This window comes from Gadus morhua, chromosome 20, assembly GCF_902167405.1.
Source record: "Gadus morhua chromosome 20, gadMor3.0, whole genome shotgun sequence".
NCBI lineage: Eukaryota > Metazoa > Chordata > Actinopteri > Gadiformes > Gadidae > Gadus > Gadus morhua.
This window is the reverse complement of record NC_044067.1, coordinates 19,412,101-19,439,677: the sequence shown is the minus strand read 5'-3', so window position 1 is coordinate 19,439,677 and position 27,577 is coordinate 19,412,101. Positions and strand designations below refer to the sequence as shown.

At 46.0% G+C, this 27,577-nt stretch overlaps 1 protein-coding gene across 1 annotated transcript in view; it reads left to right on the top strand.

The window, feature by feature from the left end:
- Positions 1 to 27,577, top strand: part of dnah7 (dynein, axonemal, heavy chain 7) — a 102,887-nt gene that overhangs the window by 63,282 nt on the left and 12,028 nt on the right. The window contains exons 48-61 of the mRNA XM_030343137.1: positions 1,745 to 1,930; positions 4,081 to 4,244; positions 5,933 to 6,087; positions 10,023 to 10,213; positions 15,738 to 15,871; positions 17,011 to 17,346; positions 18,996 to 19,122; positions 19,611 to 19,805; positions 21,609 to 21,701; positions 22,613 to 22,789; positions 23,137 to 23,298; positions 23,732 to 23,932; positions 24,372 to 24,533; positions 25,688 to 25,873. Of these exons, the coding sequence (XP_030198997.1) occupies positions 1,745 to 1,930; positions 4,081 to 4,244; positions 5,933 to 6,087; positions 10,023 to 10,213; positions 15,738 to 15,871; positions 17,011 to 17,346; positions 18,996 to 19,122; positions 19,611 to 19,805; positions 21,609 to 21,701; positions 22,613 to 22,789; positions 23,137 to 23,298; positions 23,732 to 23,932; positions 24,372 to 24,533; positions 25,688 to 25,873 (2,469 nt within the window). The remainder of the gene's footprint in view (positions 1 to 1,744; positions 1,931 to 4,080; positions 4,245 to 5,932; positions 6,088 to 10,022; positions 10,214 to 15,737; positions 15,872 to 17,010; positions 17,347 to 18,995; positions 19,123 to 19,610; positions 19,806 to 21,608; positions 21,702 to 22,612; positions 22,790 to 23,136; positions 23,299 to 23,731; positions 23,933 to 24,371; positions 24,534 to 25,687; positions 25,874 to 27,577) is intronic.

The following is a 27,577-nucleotide window of genomic DNA, read 5'->3' as shown; positions in this document are numbered from 1 at the left end:
TGAGGCATCTTTCATCATTGGCACTGAGACAAACTCGCTATTTTCAATGTGCATATAATGGCCTCAATATCCTTCTCTATTTAAATTCACTAGTAAGACTAGCTACTACCCCATTGATACAATTCTGTAACCACATAAGTTTAAGGGAACCCTGTTTCAGCTAATTCATAATATACACTATAACACTATGAAATAAAAATAAAATACTTTTTGGTTGAGAGTTATAGGAAGGAGGGGGTATGTGCATTCCCCTTGGTTACCACCCACAGCACCTTTGTGATACGTGTTTAAGCTACCACAAGTCATGGAGTGTGAGTGTTATTATTACCGATGTAGTATCTCAAATATGCCTAAGACCATGGCGATATATGACTACAGAGCTCTCTGCCGTGCCATCGTGCCAATAGCACAATATTACATTTGAACATAGGGCTGCGTGGCACAGCTATTTAGTTGTAAGTTGTGTATAAGTCGTTGTGAGTCGTAAGTGTGAGATTAATTTGAATAACGCTTCATAAAGTAAAAAACGACAACTAAAGTATCACCATTAAGTGCTCAATGGAGGTAGCCAGTGGCCTTTGAATCCACTCTTAGTCCAAGTCCGACTTGATTACGGCAGAGCTTCAATGTAAAGTGGGTCGCACACCAGCATGGCAGGAATGGTATCGCATGGTAGAAAGTAAAAAACACTGATGTGTGATTTTAGGTTTTGTGTTGAATACACTCACTTCACTATAAACATTCTTAGGTCATTCTCATTCTCTCTCTCTCCCTCTCTCTCTCTCACTCACTCACTCACTCACTCACTCACTCACTCACTCACTCACTCACTCACTCACTCACTCACTCACTCACTCACTCACTCACTCACTCACTCACTCACTCACTCACTCACTCACTCACTCACTCACTCACTCACTCACTACTCATCATACGCTAGCCCTCAAGTTGTCTGAATCCCTCCTCCTCTGCACCTCTTCTTATGTTCAGGGAAGCTTTGAAAACGTTCCCCTACTAGGCGGTTTAATGCCGGAGAGGGTTTCTTGCGGGGGAAGAAACTGCTGACAGCGGACTGCTCTCTGCTGTTGGACGGGGATGCGAGAGGGGTGGGAGGTGGGTGGGAGGGGGTTGGTAGGGGGTGGTTTGGACTTATTACTGGCCTTTGATCTGCCTCAGATGTGTGAACAGATCGTTTAAGTCCAGCGCTTGTGATCCAACACGCGAGGCCTGGTCGATTCTGAGGCAGGAAGGGTTCTATTGTCAATGGCAAAGAGACACAGTTTAGAGTGAAAGCTCTCCCCCTTTGAGTTGGCTCACATTCCTTACCCAATATATTCCTCAATGGGTTTTAATTTCTTTGCTCTTGTCCCGCCTCCTTCATGTTTCTATATCCTTCTCACATCTAGAGACCATTTAGTTAGTGAATGACCAAATAGAAACAGACACCATCTTCATCTTGGTCACTCTCTTCCTACAGTCCTATGGTCCTATAGCCCTTTACTGTAGACCACAGACTGGTCTATGTTCTAGACCAGGCCTTCAAAACCATCATTATTATTTAATTTTAATGGCCAAGGTGCTGGTAACTGATCAGCAACAATCAACATATATATTATTACGAAAGAAAAAATAAATATATACATATAAAAGTATACCCTGGAAGCCCTGGTCTTAGTAGACCATTGCTCTGAGCTCTGAGCCATGAGGTGGTGGTTGAGCCAGGTGTATGCTGTGTGTCCTGTAGGTGGATCTGTGCAGTAAGAAGCTGGAGCGGGCCGAGCAGCTGATCGGAGGTCTCGGTGGAGAGAAGAGCCGCTGGAGCGAGACGGCGCTCAACCTGGGGGAGATCTACGACAACCTGACCGGAGACGTGCTCATATCCTCAGCCATAGTGGCCTACCTGGGAGCCTTCACCTCAAGCTACAGACAGGTAGGCGCTGTAGCTGTTGGCTGGGGGACTGGTCAAGGTCAAGGTCAAGGTCCTCCAGCACAGTGGGATGAGTTAGTTTAGCTTCCCTTCTGCACACAACCACACGCGCGCACACACACACACACACACACACACACACACACACACACACACACACACACACACACACACACACACACACACACACACACACACACACACCTAAATTCAGAGCCACAAAAACATACAACTTACACGCACACACACAACTATCTACCCAAAGACAAATCGTACACGTATAACATGGCAGAAACCAGAACGTGTACTCAGAAACGCTTGTGTAATCCATATCTGCATATCTTTGAAACATTCTATTGGGCAAAGCAAGTTCATCAGCTCACCACACGTTCACCACAGGTTAATATTAAACAAAATGTTTAACATAACTTAAAAGACTGTTGCCGTTTGCAGTCGGCAAGAACACACTTAACCTTGAAAATATGCATGCTTACACCATTTTAAAGGTTAGCAAAGGATTTATTTGATCAATTTAAGGAATCTGTGGTGGATGGAAGATAAGGTTCTTCTGGGTGGTTAGTCTCTCCGGACCCCAACTGGGTTTGGCTTCGGTAAGCGGCGTGTAATCTCTCTCCTCTGTGGCAAAGGAGAAATGGTCTGTTTATTGAGGTTTTTTTGGTCAGGGAGTGGTTGCAGGTGTGTCTGTATGTTAATCTAGGGTGAGCTTGATCAGGAAGTTGTTGCAGGTGTCGATGTAGGTTAATATAGGGTGGAGCTTGATAAGGGAGTGGTTGCAGGTGTGGCTGTAGGTTAATATAGAGTGAGCTTGATAAGGGAGTGGTTGCAGGTGCGGCTGTCTGTTAATGTAGGGTGATCTTGATTAAGGAGTGGTTGCAGAAGTGGCTGTAGGTTAATATAGGGTGAGCTTAATAAGGGAGTGGTTGCAGGTGAGGCTGATCATCAAATCGCAGCAGCTGTGTAGAGTAAAATGCATTATTAATGAACTCACCCAAGTTATGTCGCTGTCCTCTGTGCTGAGGTATCTCCCCAGACACTGTGGATGGGCCTGGTAGCCCGGTCACTACACAAGACTTACCAAATGCCTGTAATGTAATGACACATAAATGACTGTACTCGGAAAAACTGTCAATGTGTCACAAGCTGTTCAACACAACTTGTGCGTTGCCGACCACCGTAAAAATGTGTGCTTGTGTGTCGGGGGGGGGGGTTGTGCTTTCTCAGTCTGTTACCGTGACAACGGCGTGTTTATTTGTTGCATGCAGTCAGAAAGCCGCCGACGCCGCTGCTTTGATGTGTTGGCATCAGAGGCGCAGGGTGTGTTAATATTTAACTAGTTGTGTGCTTCTTGGGGACACTCAGAGCCTGCCGCGTTTAAAGTAGCCATCCCTCCGAAAAAACCCATAGGTGAGGCGCAGGGCACCAGGCTCACCAACGGGGTTCTTTACTTACAAGCAGAGAGGGCTCATTAAATATGTTCTGTGATGATGATCCAATGCGGGACACTTTTCTGGGTATAACAACAGCTCCTCCTCATGCACTGGGAAGAAAGGTGGAACTATTCTTCCGGAGAGGAGTCACACAGTTCTTTTCACCTCTTCCCCCGTGCTCTTCAAATGTACAGCCATTGTGCTGCATAGCACCTGCAGAACGTGGTCGCTATTTAGAAGTATTATTATAGTCATTGTGCTTTTTGTGACGATGGGTATGAGAGCGTGTTTCTAAATTAAGCCGATTGGTCTGCGCGGTAAGATGACCAGTGAAGAGGTCAAAGGGGTCAAGGTTTGCTCCTCTACCTGGACGACACATTACTCCGGCCAGGATGATTTTTTATCAAAGAGCATAATGTAGCATTTCATAAAGATGTAACCAAACAGACAACAGGAAGAGAAGAGGCAGCTTGGCTATTTCCTGCACGTCCTCACAGAAGTTTTGTGTAGTTTAGGGTTCCTATGTGTTTTTGTCTCTGGAATATTTTGATAACTGCGTGTGCCCACCTCTGTTTGTGTGTGTGTGTGTGTGTGTGTGTGTGTGTGTGTGTGTGTGTGTGTGTGTGTGTGTGTGTGTGTGTGTGTGTGTGTGTGTGTGTGTGTGTGTGTGTGTGTGTGTGTGTGTTTGTGTGTATGCTTCTTCAGTGTCAGACGGAGGAGTGGATGGCTCTCTGTAAGAGCAGGCAGATCCCCTGCTCCCCGGCCATGTCCCTGATGAAATCCCTGGGAGAGCCTGTGAAGATCAGGGCATGGACCATTGCGGGCCTTCCTTCCGACAACTTCTCCATTGACAACGGCATCATCATCTCGTGAGTTCTGCCCCCTGCTGCGATGGTCGGATTCCGGACACTTGTGGCTCTGGAGGAGTTACATAGTTTCAATGTGTAGCGATGTCCCTGCTAAATGCCACTGAGTTGGCAGCCATCCTTGGCTTTTATTGTGCTCCTCCAGTCAAAGGGCGCAGGTTGGTGATGTTAAATCCGGTTTATTGTGAAGTCGGTAGCTAATGAACATGGCCATGGTGCTCCACTACCACGCAGGAGATCTCTTCCTGAGTGTGTGTGGAGAGGTTGTTTAACCTTAGCATACTGCTTACTCAATGTGCCCCAGGTGTGAAGCCTCACCCAGCCCCAGGGAGACCCCTCTGAGGCTGCCTATATCAGCCATAATCAGCACACACTCCCACACCATTTTTTTTGTTTTGTTGGTTTCTTTTCATCATTTTATGTGCATATGTCTACCATAAATTGACTGTAACTATTTGGTCATTTCAGCAGATGCTTTTCTCCAAAGCAGCTGACAGGGAGGTTAAGCGATCTGCATCTTTGGATGGGGACGCTAGGGATCCAGAACCTTTCAACTCGGAGTCAAACCCCACTCGCCACTACACTGCCCTGCCCCCTATGTATCCAATAAGAAATAGATTTTCTGCTTGTTGTTGGAAACAACTCAGAATGAGTTGTGCATCCCTATCCTCCCAGGAAATTGTTCTTTAGAGGTTTTCTCGTTCCCGCTTCTCCGTCGCCTGACCCAGGGCATGGGGTTAGCGTTGGCCTCAGAACAGCATATGGGCCTGTGGTATTCTGGGACTGTGGCAAATGCTGAAACAAATCACACTGTGACTTGGCTTGGTTTAAGAGGCCTTTCACTGCCCACATTCAATCGTTTTTTTTCCTGCTCTTCTCATTTCCCTGCCAGGACGTGAGCTTTCTGACCCTCTTACTCAGTGTCTTTTTAGAGTAGGAGTTGGGATTAATCTGGCTGAGGCATGTTTCTGTGTGTGTCGATGGGTGGGTGAGCGGTTTTGTGCACGTCTGTGTATGGGCACAGGTTGTAGACCTTTGGTTATGTGTCGTCATAATAAGCGAAATATGTGGTATTTTATGTCAAGTTGAGAATTCTGACTTTCCCTTTTACCATGCACAGAGTTGAGATGCAATCCATACCCCATGTTTAATAAGATAATGGATCAGAAGTTGTAAATAGTGATCAGATATGATAAATAAATGGTGACTTGCATCCAGAGGTAAGCAACGAGTGAGTTGATTGCTCGTGAAGGAAAAGACGGTACCCTGTGCGATTGCGCGGCATTCTGCGAACCCCTGGTTGCCCTGGGGGGGTCGATGCGGGGCCCTTTAATCACAAGACAAGCTCCGCCCCTCCTGCTGTGAGCTGTCTAGCCACTCAGAGAAAGAGTTCGCTCGCGAGCTCCCCGCCACCGCCCCTCTCTATCATCTTCCTCTAACAAGGCACTGCTGTTGTAGCTGACTGCATGTCTGTGTGTGTGTCTGTTGTGTCTGTGTGTCTGGCGGGGGGGGGGGGGGCTGGTGTGTGATTGGTTGAGTGTTGACTGATCTGGATGTGCCTTCATGTGTGAGGTTGTGCTTCTCACTGTGTGTGTGTGTGGTTGTGTCTGTCTTTGTATTTGTTTGTATGTGTGTGTGTTTCTATATGTGTGTGTCTGCGTGGCTATATGTGTTTGTCTGTGTGTGTACAGTAACGCCCGGCGGTGGCCCCTGATGATCGACCCCCAGGGCCAGGCCAACAAGTGGGTGAAGAACATGGAGAAGAGCAACAGGCTAAACGTCATCAAGCTCAGCGACGCAGACTTTGTTCGCTCGCTGGAGAACTGCATCCAGTTTGGCACACCAGGTACATCTGTCTGTATGTACCTATGTCTGTCCTGATTGACTGCCTGCCTGCCTGGTCGTAGTGTATGTTTATCTGAAGCAGATGTTCAAGATCTAACCAAAATCTACCGCACTCCTTCCTTCGCTGAAATGCCTCGCCCACACTGTCCCCCTGCCCCCTTCCTCTCTATCTCTCTCTCTCTCTCTCTCTCTCTCTCTCTCTCTCTCTCTCTCTCTCTCTCTCTCTCTCTCTCTCTCAGCCAAGTTTATGGAAGTTTGTCTCCGCCCGGGCCACTTTGTAAACCAATGTTTGTCAAAATTGCGAGGCAAACAATTTCAAAGCTTTAGATAATTCAGCTAGAGTGTGTGGCGTGTGTGTATGTGTGTTCACCGTGACACACTCTACCAATCTTCATCCAACCATGAAGTACACTGCAAGCTTTACTGGTCTCCGCAGTACTCCTCTCTACCTGAAGGGGTCTCCCTTCACCATGACAACGCCACAGTACACCCCAATCCTTTGTTCTCGTCTGCAGAGGAGGAATTACAACAATTGTGTGAATCCTCTAGCCATAATCTTGCGACAGGCGAGCGTGAAGGCTCTGCCTTAGGAAAGTCACACGAAGACCCAAGAGAGAGAGGGAGAGAGACGGTGTGTTTGGCCAATGGAATATTGACCGCAACTGTGACTGAGAGCTATTACTGCCATCACACTGACCTGCGACTGCGGGCTATCACCACAGTCGACCTACGACCTGCCGCTGCACCGCGGGACCACACGCAGTGGCTGACGTGTTAACCGTTGGTCTATTATTGCAATTCCAACCTGTTTCTCTGCATTCCAGTACATCTTCCGTCTCCCCCTCACAATGAAACCAAGATTCTAATCTAACACCCAAACCTCTGTGCCAGTGGTAAGCGCAAAAATATGGACGAATTACATAACAAGCATCCATAACAAACCCTCACTATCTGGGCCATCGATGGTCAAAGGAATAAACTCAGGGGTTAGGAGGAAGAGGTAGAAAGGGTTTGAACGGCAGAGACAGGTGTGTTTTTACCTCCGTCACGAGGCTTAGCGAGAATGACAAAAGCCAGTCCTTGCGAGGTATAAAATATTCCCTGGAGGAATGTTCATGACTTCTTGTCGTCCACAGCTGTCTCTGCCTAGCACAATCTGACACCTACCTCAGACGTTCACAACTCTTTAGTTTTACCTTATCGCATATATTTAACTTCTTTGCGCTTTTACCTTATCGCATATATTTAACTTCTTTACGCTCGCAGGATCGTTATCACCATTACTTATTTCAGCCCTGTAATGTGATGGTGTTATGGTGTATCCACATCACATTGAGAGCTGAAAAATCTTAGTAGGTACTAGGGGTGACCTCGAATCCACAACGATTTGACTTTGTCTCCATTAGTTGAATTGCTGTGTCAGGAAAATTTTGCCTGTGTAACAGGCACAATAACATGCCATTGTGATAATAGGGCTGCTAAAAGAGTGATATCACAGCATTGCTTGTTATCTAGAAGGAAAAGTCAATAAGTTATGCTTCGGTTTTTGCTCTGTGTTAGGTTTTGCTGAGGTAGAGTTCGCGCAAGTAGAGAACACTCAAAACCATTCGTCTTGAAGGATACATAATATCAGAAGATATCTTCTAAAGTTTGGCAGCATTTCGAAACTATCAAAGATGATCGAAACAAAGAAACAATTGTGTCAACAGCCACTGTCATGTCATACTTCTGGCTCTGGTGAGAATGATTATTTTGGCACTCTTTTCAGTGTTCTGCTAAATTAAATGTTCTATACCCTGAAACGCATCATTCACATGTATTTTCAATTGTTAATCCCTCAAACTCTTCGATAGTCTCTTTATTGATGGAGGATTCTGTCATAATCGGATGTGTATACCTACATAATCACACAGAATGGAGCTCTCCATCTCTACATAGAACAGCCACTGTTTGAGTTCAAAATGTATTATATAAATTATGGTATATTATATTTGTCTAGTATATAAGTTTAATCGTTAACTCAATTTTCTGTCGGATTGAATGCAGATTACATGAGTGCTTGTGCCCACTATGGTTATATGATAAATATGAACTTATTGTATTGGCGGTTTGTGATTTAGTGGAGGCGTTGTACCTTTCCTATGGATTCTTTATAAGCATTTAAACAATACAAAGTCATTGAGCGGCATATATTAAAAAAAGTATTGTATATGATTCAACGATCAGTCGAGGGATCTGGGCCTGACCCATCAGATCTGACAATGCAAAAATGTAGTCGAGTACCCCCATAGTGAAGTACCATGGCTCCCGTCATGATTTCATAGCATCAGTAGTCATAATCCGTTGAGTCGTCTACATTAACGTTCCTTCTGCATCACCTGATGACACCAAACTCTTAATCAGCAGCCAGCGTGCCATATCCACACGACATAATGAACTTCTGTGCTTCTCCGCAATGTCAATTATAGACGAAGGCGGCAACGTTGACACAGAAAACTCATTACCATCTTATATGATTAGGTCGCATGCTATGCGCAGCTCTGCTCCCTGGAAAAATACCTCAGAGAAGCCCCCCCCCCCCGCCCATAGTGCTGCTACATCCTGGGAATAAAAAGGCTAGCTCCTCTGTGAACTGTCAGAGGTACTCCACTGATTGCTGGTAATTGTCTTCCTCCGCTGGCACGTGGGCGAGGACCTTCCTGGAGTGCACTTACGAGAGTTCACCGTCGACACGCTAATCACAGGGAGCTGGAATGGGCCGGGAGGTCAGCTCTCATCTATCTCGCTCTCTCTGGGTCTCCCTGGGTCTCTCTCGTTTGTCTCGCTCTCTTTTTTCTCTCTCTCTCTCTCTCTCTCTCTCTCTCTCTCTCTCTCTCTCTCTCTCTCTCTCTCTCTCTCTCTCTCTCTCTCTCTCTCTTTCTCTCTCTCTCTCTCTCTCTCTCTCTCTCTCTCTCTCTCTCTCTCTCTCTCTCTCTCTCTCTCTCTGTGCCTCGCTCTATTTATTTCCCACTCTCTCCCTCTGTCTCGCGCTCTCTATTTCGGTCTCTTGCTCTCTTTCGCACTCTTCCTCTCTTTCACTGTCTTTTCTTCTCTGTCTCTCTTTTTCTCTCACCCTCACTACAATCCCTACCCTAGAATCCAAATGAAGGGCCCCCACCATTCATTTGGATTCCCGGAGAGGGATTTTATTGTTATAACCACGGTGAGTCTTTCATTTTTACTGCAGAGGAGTGGGGCAAAAATGACCGCCGTCTATACAATATTCATGGGACACGACTGGGTTAAAAGACCCGATCGGCTGATAAGGGCCCCTCGCATTCAATTGTGATGATGTTCGCACCTCCAAACCACCATTCCCACAATCAAGCCAGTTCAGTTCTTCAGACGTAATGCTTCTCTGTTCAAGATCCACCAGAAGGAGATTTCAATAAATTTATTTCTGCAGTTGCCAGCCTAGAAAGGGATGATTAATTTACACGCTTACAGATGCCTGCCTCCAGCAACATGACTGGTTGCAACAATTATGAAGCAGAATAAAGTGAATCCTCACGTTGACCATCATTTTAGCTTGTCTGCCATCAGACGTTAGATGTATGTGATCATATTAATATGGAATAATTGTAATAATTAAAAAGGCCTATGAGTTGTGAGACTACAGGCCCAGTGGTTCCTGAAGCAGTCGGGCCGTGAATTGAGATTAGTTGTGCCCTCAATTGTTGTTGGATATAACACTTAATTGGGTACAGTGACTGAGAGAATCACAAAATGTTTAACCCTGCCCCCAACCGGGTTAAAAAGCCACACAATATCATAGCAGCCTTCTGTGTACTAGAACAAAATGGTTGTCACTTGAATTTCTGGTTAGGGTGGTTGGTGTTTGCCTCAGCCTTAAAATATAGACTGTTCTCCTGTCCCCCATTGCCCTGACCCTTGCAGTGCTCCTGGAGAACATCGGCGAGGAGCTGGACCCCATCCTGGAGCCTCTGCTGCTGAAACAGACCTTCAAGCAGGGAGGCGCCATCTGCATCCGCCTGGGGGACTCCACCATCGAATACTCCCCCGACTTTCGCTTCTACATCACCACCAAGCTACGCAACCCCCACTACCTGCCCGAGACCTCCGTCAAGGTGAGAATGTGGCGTTCTCCAGAGCTGCAAGGCCTTTTTTGTTTTAATTCCAGTATCCTACTGTTGAAAGGACTCCCAACATTAAATGCATGGGAACACAGTGCATTAAATGAGTCATCATCACTCCTTTTCTGTAACTCTCCCTATCTATCTATCTATCTATCTATCTATCTATCTATCTATCTATCTATCTATCTATCTATCTATCTATCTATCTATCTATCTATCTCTCTCTCTCTCTCTCTCTCTCTCTCTCTCTCTCTCTCTCTCTCTCTCTCTCTCTCTCTCTCTCTCTCTCTCTCTCTCTCTCTCTCTCTCTCTCTCTCTCTCTCCCCCTCTATCTATCTATCTATCTATCTATCTATCTATCTATCTATCTATCTATCTATCTGAAAGGGCTTAGATAGCGGCTTTATTTATTTTTTTCCAGGGCAACTTCCCTCTCAATACAGTGTTATTGGAGCGGCTGCCTACTAGAAACAACCAATACCGACCCCTCACCAGAGAACACACTCAGAGTAAAATCTATTCTGAGAAAAGGCACATTAAAGGAAATTGCATTACAGAGGATTGCATTTCAAGCATCTCTTCGCCGGCCCTTGCTTTTTATGGTGGGGTGGGGCGGCATTAGATAGATTCAAGTCATTTTTCACATCTGACTAAGTTCGCGCTTTTCCCCACTTAAGCGTTTTCCTTTTTTGTGTGCCTACAGTATACTTCCATGATAGGATCCCATTATTCCTATTGAGCCCCATTTGAAACGCTCCGACACAGGAAGGGAGGGCCAGGCAGTGTAAGCCAGGCCCGGGGAACTGGAAGCAGGAGGAGAGTGGAATAAAAGCCGGCCTCCTGTGTGAAAACAGAAAATGTTAGATTTATGTGGGCTCAAAGACCTAACAGCCAGCTGAGCATGGCTACAGCATCAATATAAATGGAATTAGACCCCGGAGAAGTCCTTTCATTTATTAGTGTGCAGAGTAGATGCTGGATATAGGCTTTTAACCTGGCGGAAAAATAAGATCACACCCTTTAACTCTCAATGCAGCACTTTACACGGAGAGGAGAAAACCTAATGCATTCTACCTGCAATGGCTCACCATCGTTTGGCATTGATTGGATAGGGATGGAGGGAGAATGGAAACCTTGATGTTGTACCATTAAAGGTCCCATGGCATGCTACTTTATGGATGCTTTAATATAGATATTAGTGGGCACCTAGTATTTAAAGATGTTCCCGATATTCAGCCGTGGTGCAGACTTACAGCCACTACGAGCCAGTCGCACATTGAGATTTCCCCAAACGCGCCGTTTCGGTGTACGTAGCTTTAATGCAAATGAGGAGGAGAGGGGCAGGGCAAGGAGGAGGGTGGGGGTGTGGCCCTGAACAGCTTGCTTCCACGGTATCATGCGCTCTGTTTACATTGGATGTATCGCAATGGCGAGGTGCACACATCTTTTGGCCGTGTTCTGTAAATATTCTAGAACCCTCCGGGCGCTCCGGCGGGAGTCCTGGAGCTCTATACTTAAATAATATCATATTATACATAGATATCAATATCATAATAGGCCAAAAGCTGTGTGCGCCTCCAGACGATATTATGAATCTCAAACGACTGCGTCGGGTTCTCCGACGTCTCTGGTTCTCTCCCACGTCCACATCATCTGAAGTAGACTGAGCCAAGACATGGAGGAGAAAGGGATTGTTGCTCGTGATTGTTGCCCGCGATTGTTTCCCGCTGGAGCCCCGCTGCCCGCCGCCGCGAGGCCCCACCGCCGGGGGGGACCATCGCCTGCTGTGAGGCAGTGGTGCCTCGCGGTCAATCCTGTTCATGTAGCCTACTTCAGGGAGTCAAAGCTAAAGTTTCTTTCCCATAAATTCCTTCCCAACCATGGCTGAGATAACTTCCGCTACGAGGCTCGTGGAAATACCAGGGACGTCAGAGAACCCGACGTGTTATGCGCCATAACACCAACAGCAGAACGGTTATCCAAATAGCAAAGAAGTGTACAACACTTGCGTTATGTGCCGCTCGCACGGTCGTAGCTCATTGGGCGAAGCAGCGAAAGGGGAGGTAGCATGTGAGCTTTGTTTTTTCAAAAGCAGAGCAGGATAGCTAGTGCTCGTTTTACACTTAACGCCATCTCTAGCTACTGGGGGACCATAGGCAGTAGGGGTGGAACGGTTCACAAAATCCACGGTTCGGTTCGGTTCACGGTTTCGTGGTCACGGTTTTCGGTTCGGTTCGGTATATGTTGATTATTAGGAAAATCTATTATGTCTTGTATAGTCAAGTTAAAACTGAAAGAATGAAGCAGTCTGACATTTGATACATCATTGTTACAGTCTTAGGTTGAGATTCTGGCACTGCAAGAGAGGAGACATTGCTAGTTCCAACATGTGCTTCATTTATTTGGTAAACAGAACTCAAAACTCAAAACTTTCTCTTGAACTGAAAGTGCAGTGTTTGAAAAACAATCAAAGAAAAATAAGGCTGGATTTCTTACAAACTTAAAGTGCCACTGTGTTATCTCAAATAACAAAATAAATAATCCAGTAAACAATCATCAATATAAAATATAGCATAAACCAAACTAACACATACTGCACTGCTTAAACAACAAGGCTCTACTCATTGTATTCTCATGTTCTTCTGCAAGAAGATCAGTTTGTCCACATTCTCTGCCAAAAGACGAGATCTACTTGCAGTGACAATGTCTCCTGCTGTAGAGAAAACTCTCTCACTTGGTACAGATGTACCTGGGACTGCAAGGTAACGTCGAGCCAATTTAGCGATATGAGGGTACTTGTGCTCGTTGCTTCTCCACCATGCAAGTGGATTTTCATCCACAGGAATGCATCCTGTGAGGCTGTATGCCATGACCTCCTCCTCAGTGATCTGGGACAAAGTCTTGGTGGTTCCCTTCTCTGATGTAAAGAGCTCTCCAAAAAGCTCTGCCATGACAGATTTTTTCTGAGGAGGAGATTCTTTTGATGCCTCTGGCTCTCCAGCTGAGGATGAACTGGCCACCTGGGCTTCTCTGGGTTGAACCTGCATGATAAAATGACAAATAGTATGGTAGTTTTAAAAATATTGATAAAAACAAACACTCTCATAGCAGCAAAGACACTAAAACTATATGCTCTACTGTACACTGAGAAAATACAATAAATGCAAAGGCTCAAGTATTCTGTTTAGTTTTTAAAAAAAGAGAGAAATTGTAATTATGATAAAAACACATAAAATTTAGTACTAATTACAGAATAAAAAACAATACCTGCTCTTCAATTTCCATGATCTCTCTGGTGAGAACACTGTAGATTTTCTGAATAGAGTCTTCTTCCAAGTAGGGCAGGGACTTAAATCTTGGATCCAGGGCTGTGCTTCTGTGCAGATAGTCCTGAAGATCAGGGTCCCCGTATCTGTCTTTCAGGTTTTTAGTGATGGCTGCCTTAGCATCTTTGATGGTGGCGCTGTCCTCTTCACTGGGTGTCATGGATTTCAGTATCATCTTCTGCAGAGGGATGATCATGGACACTGAAGGGGATGTTTCTGTGCTCATGAGTGTTGTTACATTCTTCAGAGGTTTGAGAATCTTGGTTAGGTCCTCTGCCAGTTTTACCTCACTGTCAGTCAAAACAGCAATATCTTTGACATTTTTCCTAACATCTTTGTCCATCAGAGCAGAATAGATGGAAGCTTGCTGCTCCAAATAACGCTCCAGCATGTCATATGTTGTGTTCCAACGAGTTGGGACATCATGAATTAGTTTGTGAACTGGCAATTGCAGCATCTCCTGTTTAGTTTTTAAGGCGTGGGTGGCTGTTGTGCTCCGATGGAAAAATGCCACCACTTTCCTCATCTTCCCCAGGAGCCGGGATACCTGATTTATTGAGACTGCATTCTTGGCTGCAAGATTAACAGTATGTGCAAAGCAGCCAATTTGTGGCCCCAGTCCAGCTGTTGCATTGACTGCATTCACCATATTTTTTGCATTGTCTGTAGTAACAGGGATTGTGCTGCTGCCCCTCTGCAACTTCCATTCTGTCACTGCTTCCGTCAGTGCTTCAGAGAGATGCTCGCTAGTATGGCTCTCATAAAGGGGGCGCGTCTGTAAAACGGAGCTTTTCATCTCCCATTCTGAGGTAATGTAATGGACAGTCACAGTCAGGAAACTTTCAGTAGCCCTGGAGGTCCATCCATCACTAGTTAGCGCTACTGATGCTGTGTCAGACAACTCTTTAACAATTTCTTGTCGGGTCTCTTCATAAAGTGCGGGTATTACCTTGTTGCTGAAGCGTTTGCGGGAGGGGATTTTATATCGTGGCTCCAGTGCTTTAATCATGTCACGGAATCCCGCACCCTCCACCACGGAATAAGGCTGCATATCTTTGGCGATGAAATATGCCACTCCTTTAGTTATGCATTTCGCCCTGTCTGACTCTTCACCGTATGCCTGTTTAAAAGCTGTGGGGAGTAGAAGTTGTCCTTTCGCCTCTGCCCCTTTCCCCCTTGCACTGCCAATTTTCTCACTGGGATGATGTCTCCGCAGGTGAGCCGACATGTTGCTTGTGTTGCTATTAAAATACACAACACGCGTTGCACAATGTTTGCAAACTGTGGCACTTTTGTCGACAATTTTCTTGCCGCCGTCATCGTAGGTCACTCTGAAAGCAAAATGCTCCCATACAGCAGACCTATAATGTGCTGCTGGCGCGTCTTCCAGCTCCTGTCCTTTCCCACTCGCCATCCCCACACAACTCTCCACAACTAATTTTCATCTGCTCCCGCCTAGGTTGCTTTGCTACTTCTTCTTGTTTACTACTGGCGGTTGACTTTAGGCGCAGTACCGCCACCTTCTGCTCGTGTACACGCTTCGCCTATGAGAAAAAGGAGCAGTGCATGAACCGAACGGAACACACGCGAATTGAACCGAGACAGTCGAACCGAACGGTTCGGAGTGTTTTCATAAACCGTTCCATCCCTAATAGGCAGGCTAGGGGAACTCATATTTATGTTATGTTTCATGCCATGGGACCTTTAACGTTCAGACCCACACATACCTACACTCAGACCCAATCATACAGACATTCAGACATACACATGCAGGCACTCAGACACGTGCACACGTGCACACACACCCACACACACAGACATGCACACAGCCATGCACACACACATCAAGACACTCAGCAACACACATACAGACAAATAAGTACAGACCATAAAGTTGAGCAATATTACAGACAATACAGTAAAGTGCAGTTATCACAGGACTCGAAAAACAGATGCCCACATACTCAAAGACACAAAAACATACACACACACACGCATGCACAAACACACTATTATCCCATAACTAGCAATATGTAAATAGATAATATGACAGTTTCATTTCATTTCAGTTTTCAAGTTATGGGATGTATTTACTTTAAGAATGTACGTCAGCCTCTGCGTAAAATCTGCTTGTCTGTGTATGTATCTATGCATGTGCTTATACGCATGTGCCGGGTTTGCGTTTCCAGGTGACCTTGCTGAACTTCATGATCACCCCAGAGGGCATGCAGGACCAGCTGCTGGGCATCGCGGTGGCCCGCGAGAGGCCCGACCTGGAGGAAGAGAAGCAGGCACTCATCCTGCAGGGGGCCGAGAACAAAAGGTGAGACTCATTACCTTCAACCCCATCGGCACAGCCCATAGATCTCTGAACAATACCGGTCCAAGCTCTGACAAAACTATAAATATACCTCTTGATTCCTGAATGGCACAGTTTGTTCTCAAAGTGGTACGTGGCTGTTTAAAGTGATGTATGTCATGTGTCCCTGGGAGTCTTGGTGAGTCTTGCCCTAGACACATTATATGTGTCTGCCTCCAATTGAGTTTTAGTTGGAGGAAGACTTAAGAATTTTTAAAGCGCTAATGCGTTTGACCAATTGTTGACTTCTAATTATGAGGGGAAATGCCAGTGATACGTAATTATTAACTTGAATTATTCTCTCAGTTAATTAAACAACAGGAAGCAGTCTCCTCACAGCATGTGAGGATTTGTAGATGTGAACAACAACTCTATAATCACTCCTCTCGCATGCTCTCTCTTTTCTTTCTCTTCCCTCATCCCTCTGTCTTCTCTCTCCCCTTGATATCTCCTCTCTCCCTCCCTCTGGCACCATATCCCTCTCTCCCACAATCTCCTCTCCCACCATACCCCCTCCCACCCTCTATCTTCTCCCGTCCTCTCTTCTCCCTCCTCTCTCTCCTCCACCTCTCTCCTACCACCATCTCATCTGCCAACCCCTCACCTCTCTCACCCTCTCCTCTCCCACCCTCTCCCATCCAACCCTTTCTACCTCTCTCCCACAATCTGCCCTGCCTCGCTCTCTGCTCTTCCCACCCTTGCTCTCCAAAATCTCCCCGGCCTCCCTCTCTCTCTTCCACCATCTCCTCTGCCACCTTCTCTCCTCTCCCGCCCCCTCTCTCCCGCAATCTCCCCTGCATCCTTCTCTACTCCCACACCCTCTCTCTGCCACATTCTCCCCGGCCTCCCTCTCTCCTTTCCCCCTCTCTCTCACCCACCCGCCATCTCCACTGCCTCCCTCTCTCCTCCTTCACCATCTCTCTCCCACCATCTCCCCGGCCTCCCTCTCTCCTTTCCCACCCTCTCTCCCACAATAACCCCTGCCACCCTCTCTCTCTTCCACCATCTCCCCTGCCCTCCTTCTCTCCTCTCCTACCCTCTCTCCCACCCGCCATCTCCACTGCCTCCCTCTCTCCTCTCCCACCCTCTCTCCCCACCACCAGGCAGCTGAAGGAAATCGAGGACAAGATCCTGGAGGTGCTCTCCTCCTCGGAGGGGAACATCCTGGAAGACGAGACGGCCGTCCAGGTCCTGTCCTCCTCCAAGGTGCTGGCCAACGAGATCTCGGAGAAGCAGGCAGTGGCTGAGGTGACGGAGGTGAAGATCGACGAGACGCGCATGGGCTACACCTCCATCGCCGTGCACTCGTCCATCCTGTTCTTCTCCATCGCCGAACTGGCCAACATTGAGCCCATGTACCAGTACTCCCTCAGCTGGTTCATCAACCTCTTCGTCAGCTCTGTCGACAACTCGGAAAAGAGTGACGTCCTAGAGAAAAGGTACACACTGTGGACAGGTCTATCACCACTGGATGAACATGACAGGGTCAGGGTGTCAGGGTCACGGTCTGTCACTGCGGCATGCAGGACAGGGAACGTATGCATCCACAGTGTTTTAAGACCATTTGGATCAAACAAAATCATTCAGGTAATTTCATGGATGCCAATTTAACCAAAGCGTTCAAAAAATGGCATATATGACGTGACCTACATTACCTTAATTAGCTTTGCCCGGTGGCCTCTGTTCATCGTGAAATTCATAACTAATAAACGGTTAGAACAACAACAAACATAATTCACATAATAACCGGCCTTTCTCGCTCACAAAAAAACGAGAGAGGGAGGTGAGTCACAGCGGGGAGTAAACTGGAGTTTTGTCTGCGGTATAGGAAGCACATTCTCCCACATTGATTTACCTGCTGCTGAAAATCCTACTACCAACCCTCTTCCTGCTGTCTGTGCGTGTGAGTGTGTGTGTGTATTTGCGTGTGTGTGTGTGTACAGTATGTGTGAGCGTGTTAAAGTTCATGTTGTAAGAGTGTGGGGGAAATGTATTCATTAGTATGTTAAGTACGAGTAGTACTATTTATGGTAATGATTGTTGGCAATCAAGGTCGATATATCTCTGGGACTCACTGTTATTATCAATGTTTGACTCATGGGTAGGGCTACTCGACTATTGCAAAAATCATAATCACGTTTATTTTGGTCAATATTGAAATCACGATTATTCAAACGATTATTTTTGAGTTTGAAAACATGATTTATTCAGCATGTCTCTCCCAAAAACACTTTCTAACTGAGAACGAAGAAATCTCGCCTTAAAAAAATACACAAAATGGTCAAAAAGAAAATTCTCAAATCTCAAATAATGTACAGATATGTATCCAGCTGTTCTAAAAAGATTATAGAAAACGAGATCGAATTTCGATTAATCGCCCATACCTACTCACAGGTTTGTAAAGAATGAGTACTATTTGCTGAGGCAGGACAATAACCACTGAATGATTGTGACTGAAGGATTTAGTTTTCCGTGTGTTTTGGTTTTAACAGTGAAAAGATATGTCTGTGCTACCTCCTCCTGGATTACTGCTGTGCATTCTTATTTTATTCTAACTTTGCAAAACTTGGCAACACTCACCTGCCAAAATAACCTGCCAAGCAGCGGATGAACAGGCACCAAAATACTGAGCGTGCAAATTCAAATGTACCTGTAGTTGCGTATCTGGGGGAGGTGTCCACAACAGTGTTTACAGAACAAAGTGAAAGATTCATCCAACCCGCGGCTCTGTGAGCCACTGTTTGACAGCAGTGGGCGCCCATGTGTTTCTTTCAGAGTTTGTCGTTGATCACATTCCTCATGTGTATTTATAACACACCCACGTCCTCTTGCCATGCTGATCAGCTGTCACATGCTGTGGTTTCAATAAGGTGTTTTTATTCATAGTTTAATTGCTGTTTAACCACTGGCGTACCTGCCGACAAACATCGCAACATCACAAAACTCATTTCCCGTTGTAATCGAGTCATGCCATTGATCTTGATCGGCTATGACGTTTGTTTGAGTGTGTGTGTGTGTGTGTGTGTGTGTGTGTGTGTGTGTGTGTGTGTGTGTGTGTGTGTGTGTGTGTGTGTGTGTGTTTTATCAGACTACAGATCTTGAGGGACCACTTTACCTACTCGCTGTACGTCAACGTGTGTCGGTCGCTGTTTGAGAAGGACAAGCTGCTCTTCTCCTTCTGCCTCAACGTCAACCTGCTCATGCACGACAAGATGGTGGATACGCAAACACAAATACACGTACACACAAACTCACACTCAAGCGCACACGCACACATAACAATGTCACACTCGCAAGCACATAAACATACACAAATACAGACACAAGCACACACACACACACACAAGCACACACACACAAAACAGAGGCACACACACACACACACACACACACACACACACACACACACATACACACACACATAAACACACATGCACATACACACAGGCACACATAATTAAAGTCATTAATATCCATGAAAAACATAACTTTTCTACCTTTATTGCACAGCATGTATATTGGATTCATTAAATTACCACACTTTAAATTACTTCCTTACTAAAGGTGCATTTGCTAAGTAAATGCATTGATTTGATCAAAGAATACTGTGTGTGGTCAGCACAAATTAACTTATGCCTGTACGACTCACCCTGATTTTGCTTTGTATGTGTGTGTGTGTGTGCGTGTGTGTATGGGCGTCAAGGTAGATGAGGGTGAGTGGCGCTTCCTGCTGACGGGGGGCGTGGGCCTGGAGAACCCCCACTCTAACCCCTGCACCTGGCTGCCCAAGAAGGCCTGGGACGAGATGTGCCGACTGCAGGACATGGAGCGCTTCCAGGGCCTTCGCCGCGACATGGCCCGCCTCCGGGACCAGTGGAAGGAGGTCTACGACAGCCCTGTAGGTGGCGGTGTGGACCGGACACTTGATCTAAAGGGCTATAAGGCTGGTTAGCGCTGGCCATGAACGGGGAGTTGTACTTTTGCTTTCTGCGTCACTTGGATTGGTTTACCAACTCCAATGTAGACCACCATACCCATTCTTTGGTGGTCTACTTTGGGGTGATTAGGGCACTGCGGGAACTTAGAGGTGTGCTTTCACTTTCGGGTGGAGTTAACTTGAAGGCTCTCTTTGGGATGTGTCTTTGTTGTTTAGCGGCTGAGCACGCAGGATAGAAGTGGATAGAAAGTGGATAGAAGTCTGTAAGTGGATAGAAGGTGCAACGGTGTGTATTTATTTTATGCACTCTGGGGTTTACCATTAGAGAGGTAAACATGTTCCCAGCTTGCACAAACACACACACACACACACACACACACACACACACACACACACACACACACACACACACACACACACACACACACGTGCAAAGTCACTAATTTACAAACAAAAGTATCAGACATCAATTTTCTTTATCTAATTAAATCCTGCTTGTTTCAGTTGTGGAAATGAGATCTATTTAATCTCAATGCAAGAGCAGCTCTTTAATCAAGAAGTAAGCATATTTTGTCACACACACACACACACACACACACACACACACACACACACACACACACACACACGCACACACATACAAAAACAGAAACACAAACATAGACACAAACACCAACCCGCATGTCAGCATACACACACACATGCACGCACACACTTTATTTGTAAATCATAATCAACGGAATGAGACATAACGCTTTTATCTAATTAAAACTGGTTTGTTCCAGTCGTGAAATTCCCATCTATTAAATTGTGATGCCAGAACAGCTGTTCAGTCAAGCAACCACACTCATAACACACACATATACACAAAAACACACAAGCTTTATATGTGTACCCATCTCAAAGCACCTGCCGACACACACAAAACCCCCAGGAGTGGCCCTCCAAACTTTGCGATCCTATCACTCCACTACTACATACTTGTTCCAGACATTAACCAAACATATTGCTCTGCCCCTGAACCCAGTGGAGCTTCTCCTGCCCCTCGCGGGCAGGAGAAGCCTCTGTAACTCTCTCTTCTATATCTCTGTGCCTCATCTCCTTTCCTACATTCTCTACATCTCCCCCCCCCCACCCTCTTCTATTTCCACCTCCCCTCCCCTTCCTCCTCCTCTCCTCCTAACACCACATCCCTCTCCCTCCGTGCCCGGCGCGTCTCTTACAGATTGCCTCTCTTCCCCTCTTAATTACATTGCTTAATCTTGCTACAGGTCAATAAAAAGCGTCCCTTGCCGTCACCGCCAAAGAACAAACGGCGTGGCGCGGCGCCTCCATTACATCACAGGGTAACCTGATTACGCATCCCCCCCCCCCCAACGGCGCCCTGCCTGATGAATGGAAACCGGCGTGAATTCCCTCATTACAAACGGCATTAGGAGACACCATTTAGTCAACCCATTCCGCTTTTCATCCAAGCCCCGCTCAGCGGTGATTCTGCAGCGCCTTACCGATTGGCTTCTTCAGCGCTTGCTATCGAGACGTTTTCTTTCCTTGAAATAACATTTGGGGAGAGTTTGGATGCGGCACCGCTGATGAACGACATATTAAGCCATCATCATCATTTTCAATCCTTCCTGTTTGAATTATTTCAGCCTGGTGGTTCACAGTGATTTGATTATGTAAATTCCATGTTTGATCGCTTTTTTCTGTGTGTGTGTGTGTGTGTGTGTGTGTGTGTGTGTGTGTGTGTGTGTGTGTGTATAGACACCCCATCATGCACCCTTTCCTGGGGAATGGCAGGAGCGTCTGGGCCCGTTCCAGAAGATGCTTGTGATTCGTTGCCTCCGGCCGGACAAGGTCAGCTATCCACGCTCGTAACACACGCACAAAATTGTTCAATATCTTCACTATAATGCATGCATTACCTTTTTGATATGTGTATCTATATATTTTCCATACAACTACTATTCTTATTTTGCTATTTTATGGGGGTGCGGCTTCGGTTGCTGGGGTTAAGGTCTGTTGGGGAGGGGGGCTTCTGCACACACCCGCAGATGTTACACACGGCGAACACAAAGTCTAAACTGAATCAAGCATGCGCTCATCTCTGAGAAGTTCTCAACCGCTGATTCTTTGTACAGTTGTATTTAGTTTCCAATTTTATTTTATTTTTATTACCAAGTTCCCGACCTTGATGACCTTGTAGCTGGCCACGAGCATGGTTCTGACCCATGGAAACTTTGTGATACTTTAGTTTGAGCTAGTATCATCGTTGTGTTTGAGAGCTATAAGGAGCTATGTTGTGCATGAAATTGCCACACACAGTGGTGTTCTGAGAGAGGGTTACCTCTCTCAGACACGCACATCAAAAAGTGCCCACCCATAAACCAAACACACTGTGTTGTTATGTTATAAGTGTATGAGAAACGTAACCCTCTTTCGGACGTCCTCATCAACATCCAGCGCTGCCAAGACAGAGAGTCACACACCCACACATACACCCTGGTGTTATACAATTAGTACGAGAAGCTTAACCTCTCTCGGAGGTTCGCTGTCTTCTACTTCAACCGCTGCCCAGACAGAGCTCCAGGACACATTACCACATTTAAAACAAAACTAAAAACAATGTTTGGGTCACTTTGCCGCTTTGAGAGGCATCAGTGAGCATGGGTTGCTCGCCCATTGATTGACCTGTCGACATGGGGGGGGGGGGATGGAGAGAAAAAGACCTAGTGGCCTCACCCCCCTGTCCCCTCCCTGTGCCCCAGATCGTCCCCATAGTGCAGGAGTTTGTTGCGGACAGCCTGGGACGTCCCTTCATTGAGGCCCCGCCCTTCAACCTTGGTGCGGCCTTCCTGGACAGCCACTGCTGCGCCCCGCTCATCTTCATCCTCTCCCCGGGATCGGACCCCATGGCCGCCTTGCTCAAGTTCGGAGACGAGAAGGTACTCGCACATCTGGTTGGACACTGGGAAGAGTCTGAGCCATGCGGCACTGTATAAAGAAAAAACAAATCAATAAACATTAGAAACTTACTTCAACTTGGGAACCTGAAGATCCTAGCTTTTAACCATGTGTGGGTGTACTTCATGGCCGTGTGTGTGTGTGTGTGTGTGTGTTCTGTTTATTTGTGCCTCATTTTCTCTTGTATGTGCATCTCTGGGCATGATTATGATACTGCCTAGGCTTTCTGTGGCTGTAATTATTTAAACATCCTGTACTATCAACTAGCAAAACTGGTGTGCGTGTGTGTTTGTGTGTGTGTGTGTGTGTGTGTGTCTCCCTCCCTCAGGGCTTCAGCGGAAGCAAGCTAACCTCCCTGTCTCTAGGCCAGGGCCAAGGCCCCATCGCCATGAGCATGATAGAGAAGGGTGTCAAGGAGGGGACGTGGGTGGTGCTTCAGAACTGTCACTTAGCAACCTCCTGGATGGCAACGATGGAGAGAGTGTGTGAGGTCAGAGGTCAAGCAATTGTTGTCGTTGCCGTTGTTGTCGTGTGTAATTACACCAATACAGAGGTAAATGTAGCATTTATAGAGATACTTGTATTGCCATGGGCAGATTAATAGAAAAACAAGCAAAAGCCACTAGTGGCAATTTAATACTTGAGTTTCAGGGCTTCCTCAGCAGTGCTAACAAGCACATAGAATTTAGTTTAATACAATTAAAAAATGTGGTATTGGATCTCATTCGGATGTGCATATAAGTGGCAGAGTGATTGTGATGTTTTCGACACACCAAGTGTATCACACCGTGAGGCTGTATTGTATATGAGCAGTTAGCAATGGGATAACAAATATCCTGTCCACCCTGTATGTACCTATCCCTACATCCCTATTGGATGAACTCAATCAGTGAATGTGCCTATGTACGTGTGGCTCGGAGCAGGAGCTGAGCCCGGACACCACCCATCCAGACTTCCGGCTGTGGCTCACCAGCTACCCATCGCCAACCTTCCCCGTGGCGGTGCTGCAGAACGGGGTGAAGATGACCAACGAGGCCCCGAAGGGCCTGAGGGCCAACATCGCCCGCTCCTTCCTCATGGACCCCATCTCCGACCCCCTGTTCTTCAACAGCTGCAGCAAACCGGTCTGTGTGTGTGTGTGTGTGATATTGTGCATGTGTCTGTTTGTGTGTGTGTATGGTAATGAATATGTGCCTGTGTGTGTGTGTATGGTAATGTATACGTGTCTCTGTGCACTCTATGTATCTGTGTGTTAGCCTCCAGTGTGTATCTGGCTACCGCGACGATAAGTGTTTGTGTTGTGGGTGTGTGTGCGTTTATATGAGGCGTGTTTACAAGGAGTTCTTGAGCTGTGGGTGTGCTGCTGTTTGTTCTGACAGCCGTACCTCCCTGAACACAGCTGTCGTCCGCCAGCCCTGCCCATGCCGTGGAGACTGTGTCTGTTTTGTTCACTCTGTTTGTTTCTTTTATAACCGTGTTGGTTTGTGCTGTCGGGGCGTGTATGTGTGTGTGGGTGTGTGCACTGTGTTCATATGCGTGTATGCGTGTGTGCCGTCTCCCCAGGTGGTGTTTAAGAAGCTGCTGTACAGCTTGTGCTTCTTCCACGCCCTGGCCCAAGAGAGGAGGAAGTTCGGCCCCATGGGCTGGAACATCCCCTACGAGTTCAACGAGACTGACCTGCGTATCTCCGTCCAGCAACTGCACATGTTCCTGGAGCAGTACGAGGTAGCCTAACCCTGTTAACGCTGGGAATGTACTCATTAGTAACAGGGGCATGCCCCGTCTGAGATAATCCTATGAAGTACTCAGTGGTACACTCCTCATTCACAGTAATACTGTAAAGTACTCGGTGGTACATGCCTAATCTGGTGTAATACTAAGAAGCACTCAGTGTTGCACACCTCATCCGTGGTAATACTGGGGGGTACTCAGTGTTATACGCCTAATCTGGTGTAATACTATGAAGTACTCAGTGGTACACAATTCATCTTTGCTAATACTATGAAGTACTCAGTGGTACAAAACTCATCAATGGTAATACTATGAAGTATTCAGTGGTGCACACTGATCTTTGGTAATACTATGAAGTACTCAGTTGTGCACAACTCATCTTTGGTAATACTATGAAGTACTCAGTGATGCACAACTCATCTTTGGTAATACTATGAAGTACTCAGTGTTCCACGCTGTGATTATACTATGCAATATCCACAGTAATCAGTAGCAGGTAAACACTTCGTTGAAATACTCAGAGAAAACGTGATGATTATATTTTGATTTTATATCAATAAACGTGCTTCATATCTATCTATCTAGATTTATATCTATATCTCTATCTGTAACTGTCTGTATCTGTCTGTCTCTGTTTGAATGTCTGTCTGTTAATTCACTGTCAAGCATGTATCATGTATACGGTGAGCATATGGGAAGCAAATGTCTGTCTTCTAGAAACTAGTCTAGTCTAGTTCAAAAACAACGCTTGCCTCGCGCCCCACATATCTCTGCATATCATACATATTTAATCCTGTAACATTCAGTCTGATTTCCACAAGTGGATTCCTCTTCTCTCTCAAGGGTCTCTTTTTTTCATCAGTCCCACTCAAAGACCCTCTTGACACTTCCCAGAAAGCACCAGCGTGCATGCCGGTGCTTCACCGCCAGAGCCAAACACAGGGGCCGGGAAGTATAGCATACCAGTAGAATCTGTTTAAATGCCTTGGCATTTCCCTTTTAGCCCAATCCGGTCTTCCTGAATTAATTACTATCTATCCATCTGTCTGTCTACCTGTCTGTGTGTCAGCCCACTTGGAAAATGCTACACTTTCTGTTAGAAGCTAGGGATCGTAGATTAAAACCTTGTTTGTGGTTGCGCTTGGCAGGATGTGCCGTTCGACGCCATCCGCTACATGACTGGCGAGTGTAACTACGGAGGCCGAGTGACAGACGACTGGGACCGCCGCACGCTGCGCACCATCCTCTCCATCTTCTACACCCCCGAGTTAATAGAGGACCCCAGCTACGCCTTCGACCCCAGCGGGCTCTACTACGCCCCAGCCGAGGGGGATGTAAGGACATACGTTCTGGGAGTATGAAGGGACTGGTTTCAAATGTCAGAGATTCAGACTTCTGTATTGCCCTTGAGGCGAGGCACAGGAATTTGACTTTGTGAAGGTGCAGACAATTTCCATGACAAAACAACATGCGGCAACAACAAAGGTTTTGGCACCCATTTGCCACATTAAGATTGAAATATCGAGACCTGAAACAATTACATACATAAAATATAACAAACAGGACAATTATAGAGATCCATCCAGCTTAGAGCCACCAATTCATGTGATCTAGTGCTACGTGCGTTTTATTTTAATTGGATTAAGGCGGTTAGATACTTGGAAATATTAAGGACATGCATAATGTCATCTACATGCAAGCGACGACCTTCAAACTTTGGCATATAGCTTGCGGTGGTGAGTGCAGATTAGGGGTGTAACGATACAAGTATTTGTACCGAATCGTCACGGTACAGGCACTTCTGGGTGGTTACAGAGTCGGACCGCGGTGTGTATATGTGGTGTACAAAGCGTTAATATGCGTACATAGCGTTAATATGGCGAATGTAAAGGCTTGTTTTGCTATGCAGAATTTAAAACTTGAAGTTGGAGTTGCCCCCGGACCGTTTAGCCAAAGTATTACTAGACTCCATAATCCGACTCCGTAACTACGTAGACCCCTCGAGCTTTCGCAGTTCTCCGTCGGGATGTCGGATACGCAACGCAATTCGCCGCCCGATCGATCTTATATGTTGACTGCAAACGATGCAAGTAGTGTTGTAAATAAACTTCCAAAGCTTTTCGAATCTTATTTTTATTGGTCCTTAATGTGCAAAGTAAATAAGGTGCAAAGTCAAACCGGAGAAGTGATTCGAGAAATGATTTTGTTATAGGACCAATCACAGCCCTTGTCGTCTCCGTTGCGTCGACGGATAGCTAAAAAAATATTATTATTAATCTTTATTTTTTTATTGTTTTTTTCATTGCTGCTGATCTACGGCCATTCTCCGTTGTTGACAAACAAGCAGTTATTTTTAAATTTCCCCTTAACTATGAACCGTACCGTCCTGTACCATACCGTGACTTCAAAACCGTGGTACGTACCGAACCGGGACTTTGGTGTACCGTTACACCCCTAGTGCAGAAACATTCTTTTGTAATTCATCTAGTAGCAGATTTCAAGAGTAGAGGCTAGGGCATTATCAGAAAGAATGTCTCTGTAGTCCAGTGCAGGCAAAATTGTAGATTGTATTGTTATTGTCCTGTCCACAAACGAGAAGCAAGCCTTGTTTCTGTAAAGGTAACCAATTTGAGGTTTTAGTTCATGAGATGTTTAATTCTGGTTTGAGAAGACAAGCCCATGTGATGCCCACATTTGAGTTGTGAGTTCATGAGCAAGATGCTCAATATATAAGACAAACGATGAAATGAGGACAGGAATATAAAATATGTGGGGCAAGTTTGTCAATTTAGATTGAGGAGATCTGCGTGAATGGTGTCAGTTAGTTTTAGTTTTTTCCATGGCCTGATTGGCTCTTTGAATTGATTAAAGGCTGGAGTCTATTATAGTCTGGTATATTTCCAGCCTCACTGTTATCCAAGTCCTGCTCATGGCCCTATTTATCGACCTAGTTACTCAATGGTCAGTCGCTGGAGGCCCAGAGCCAAGCTCTAATGACCTCCACTAAAGACAAAGGATCACACAGTGGAGGCTTTAAA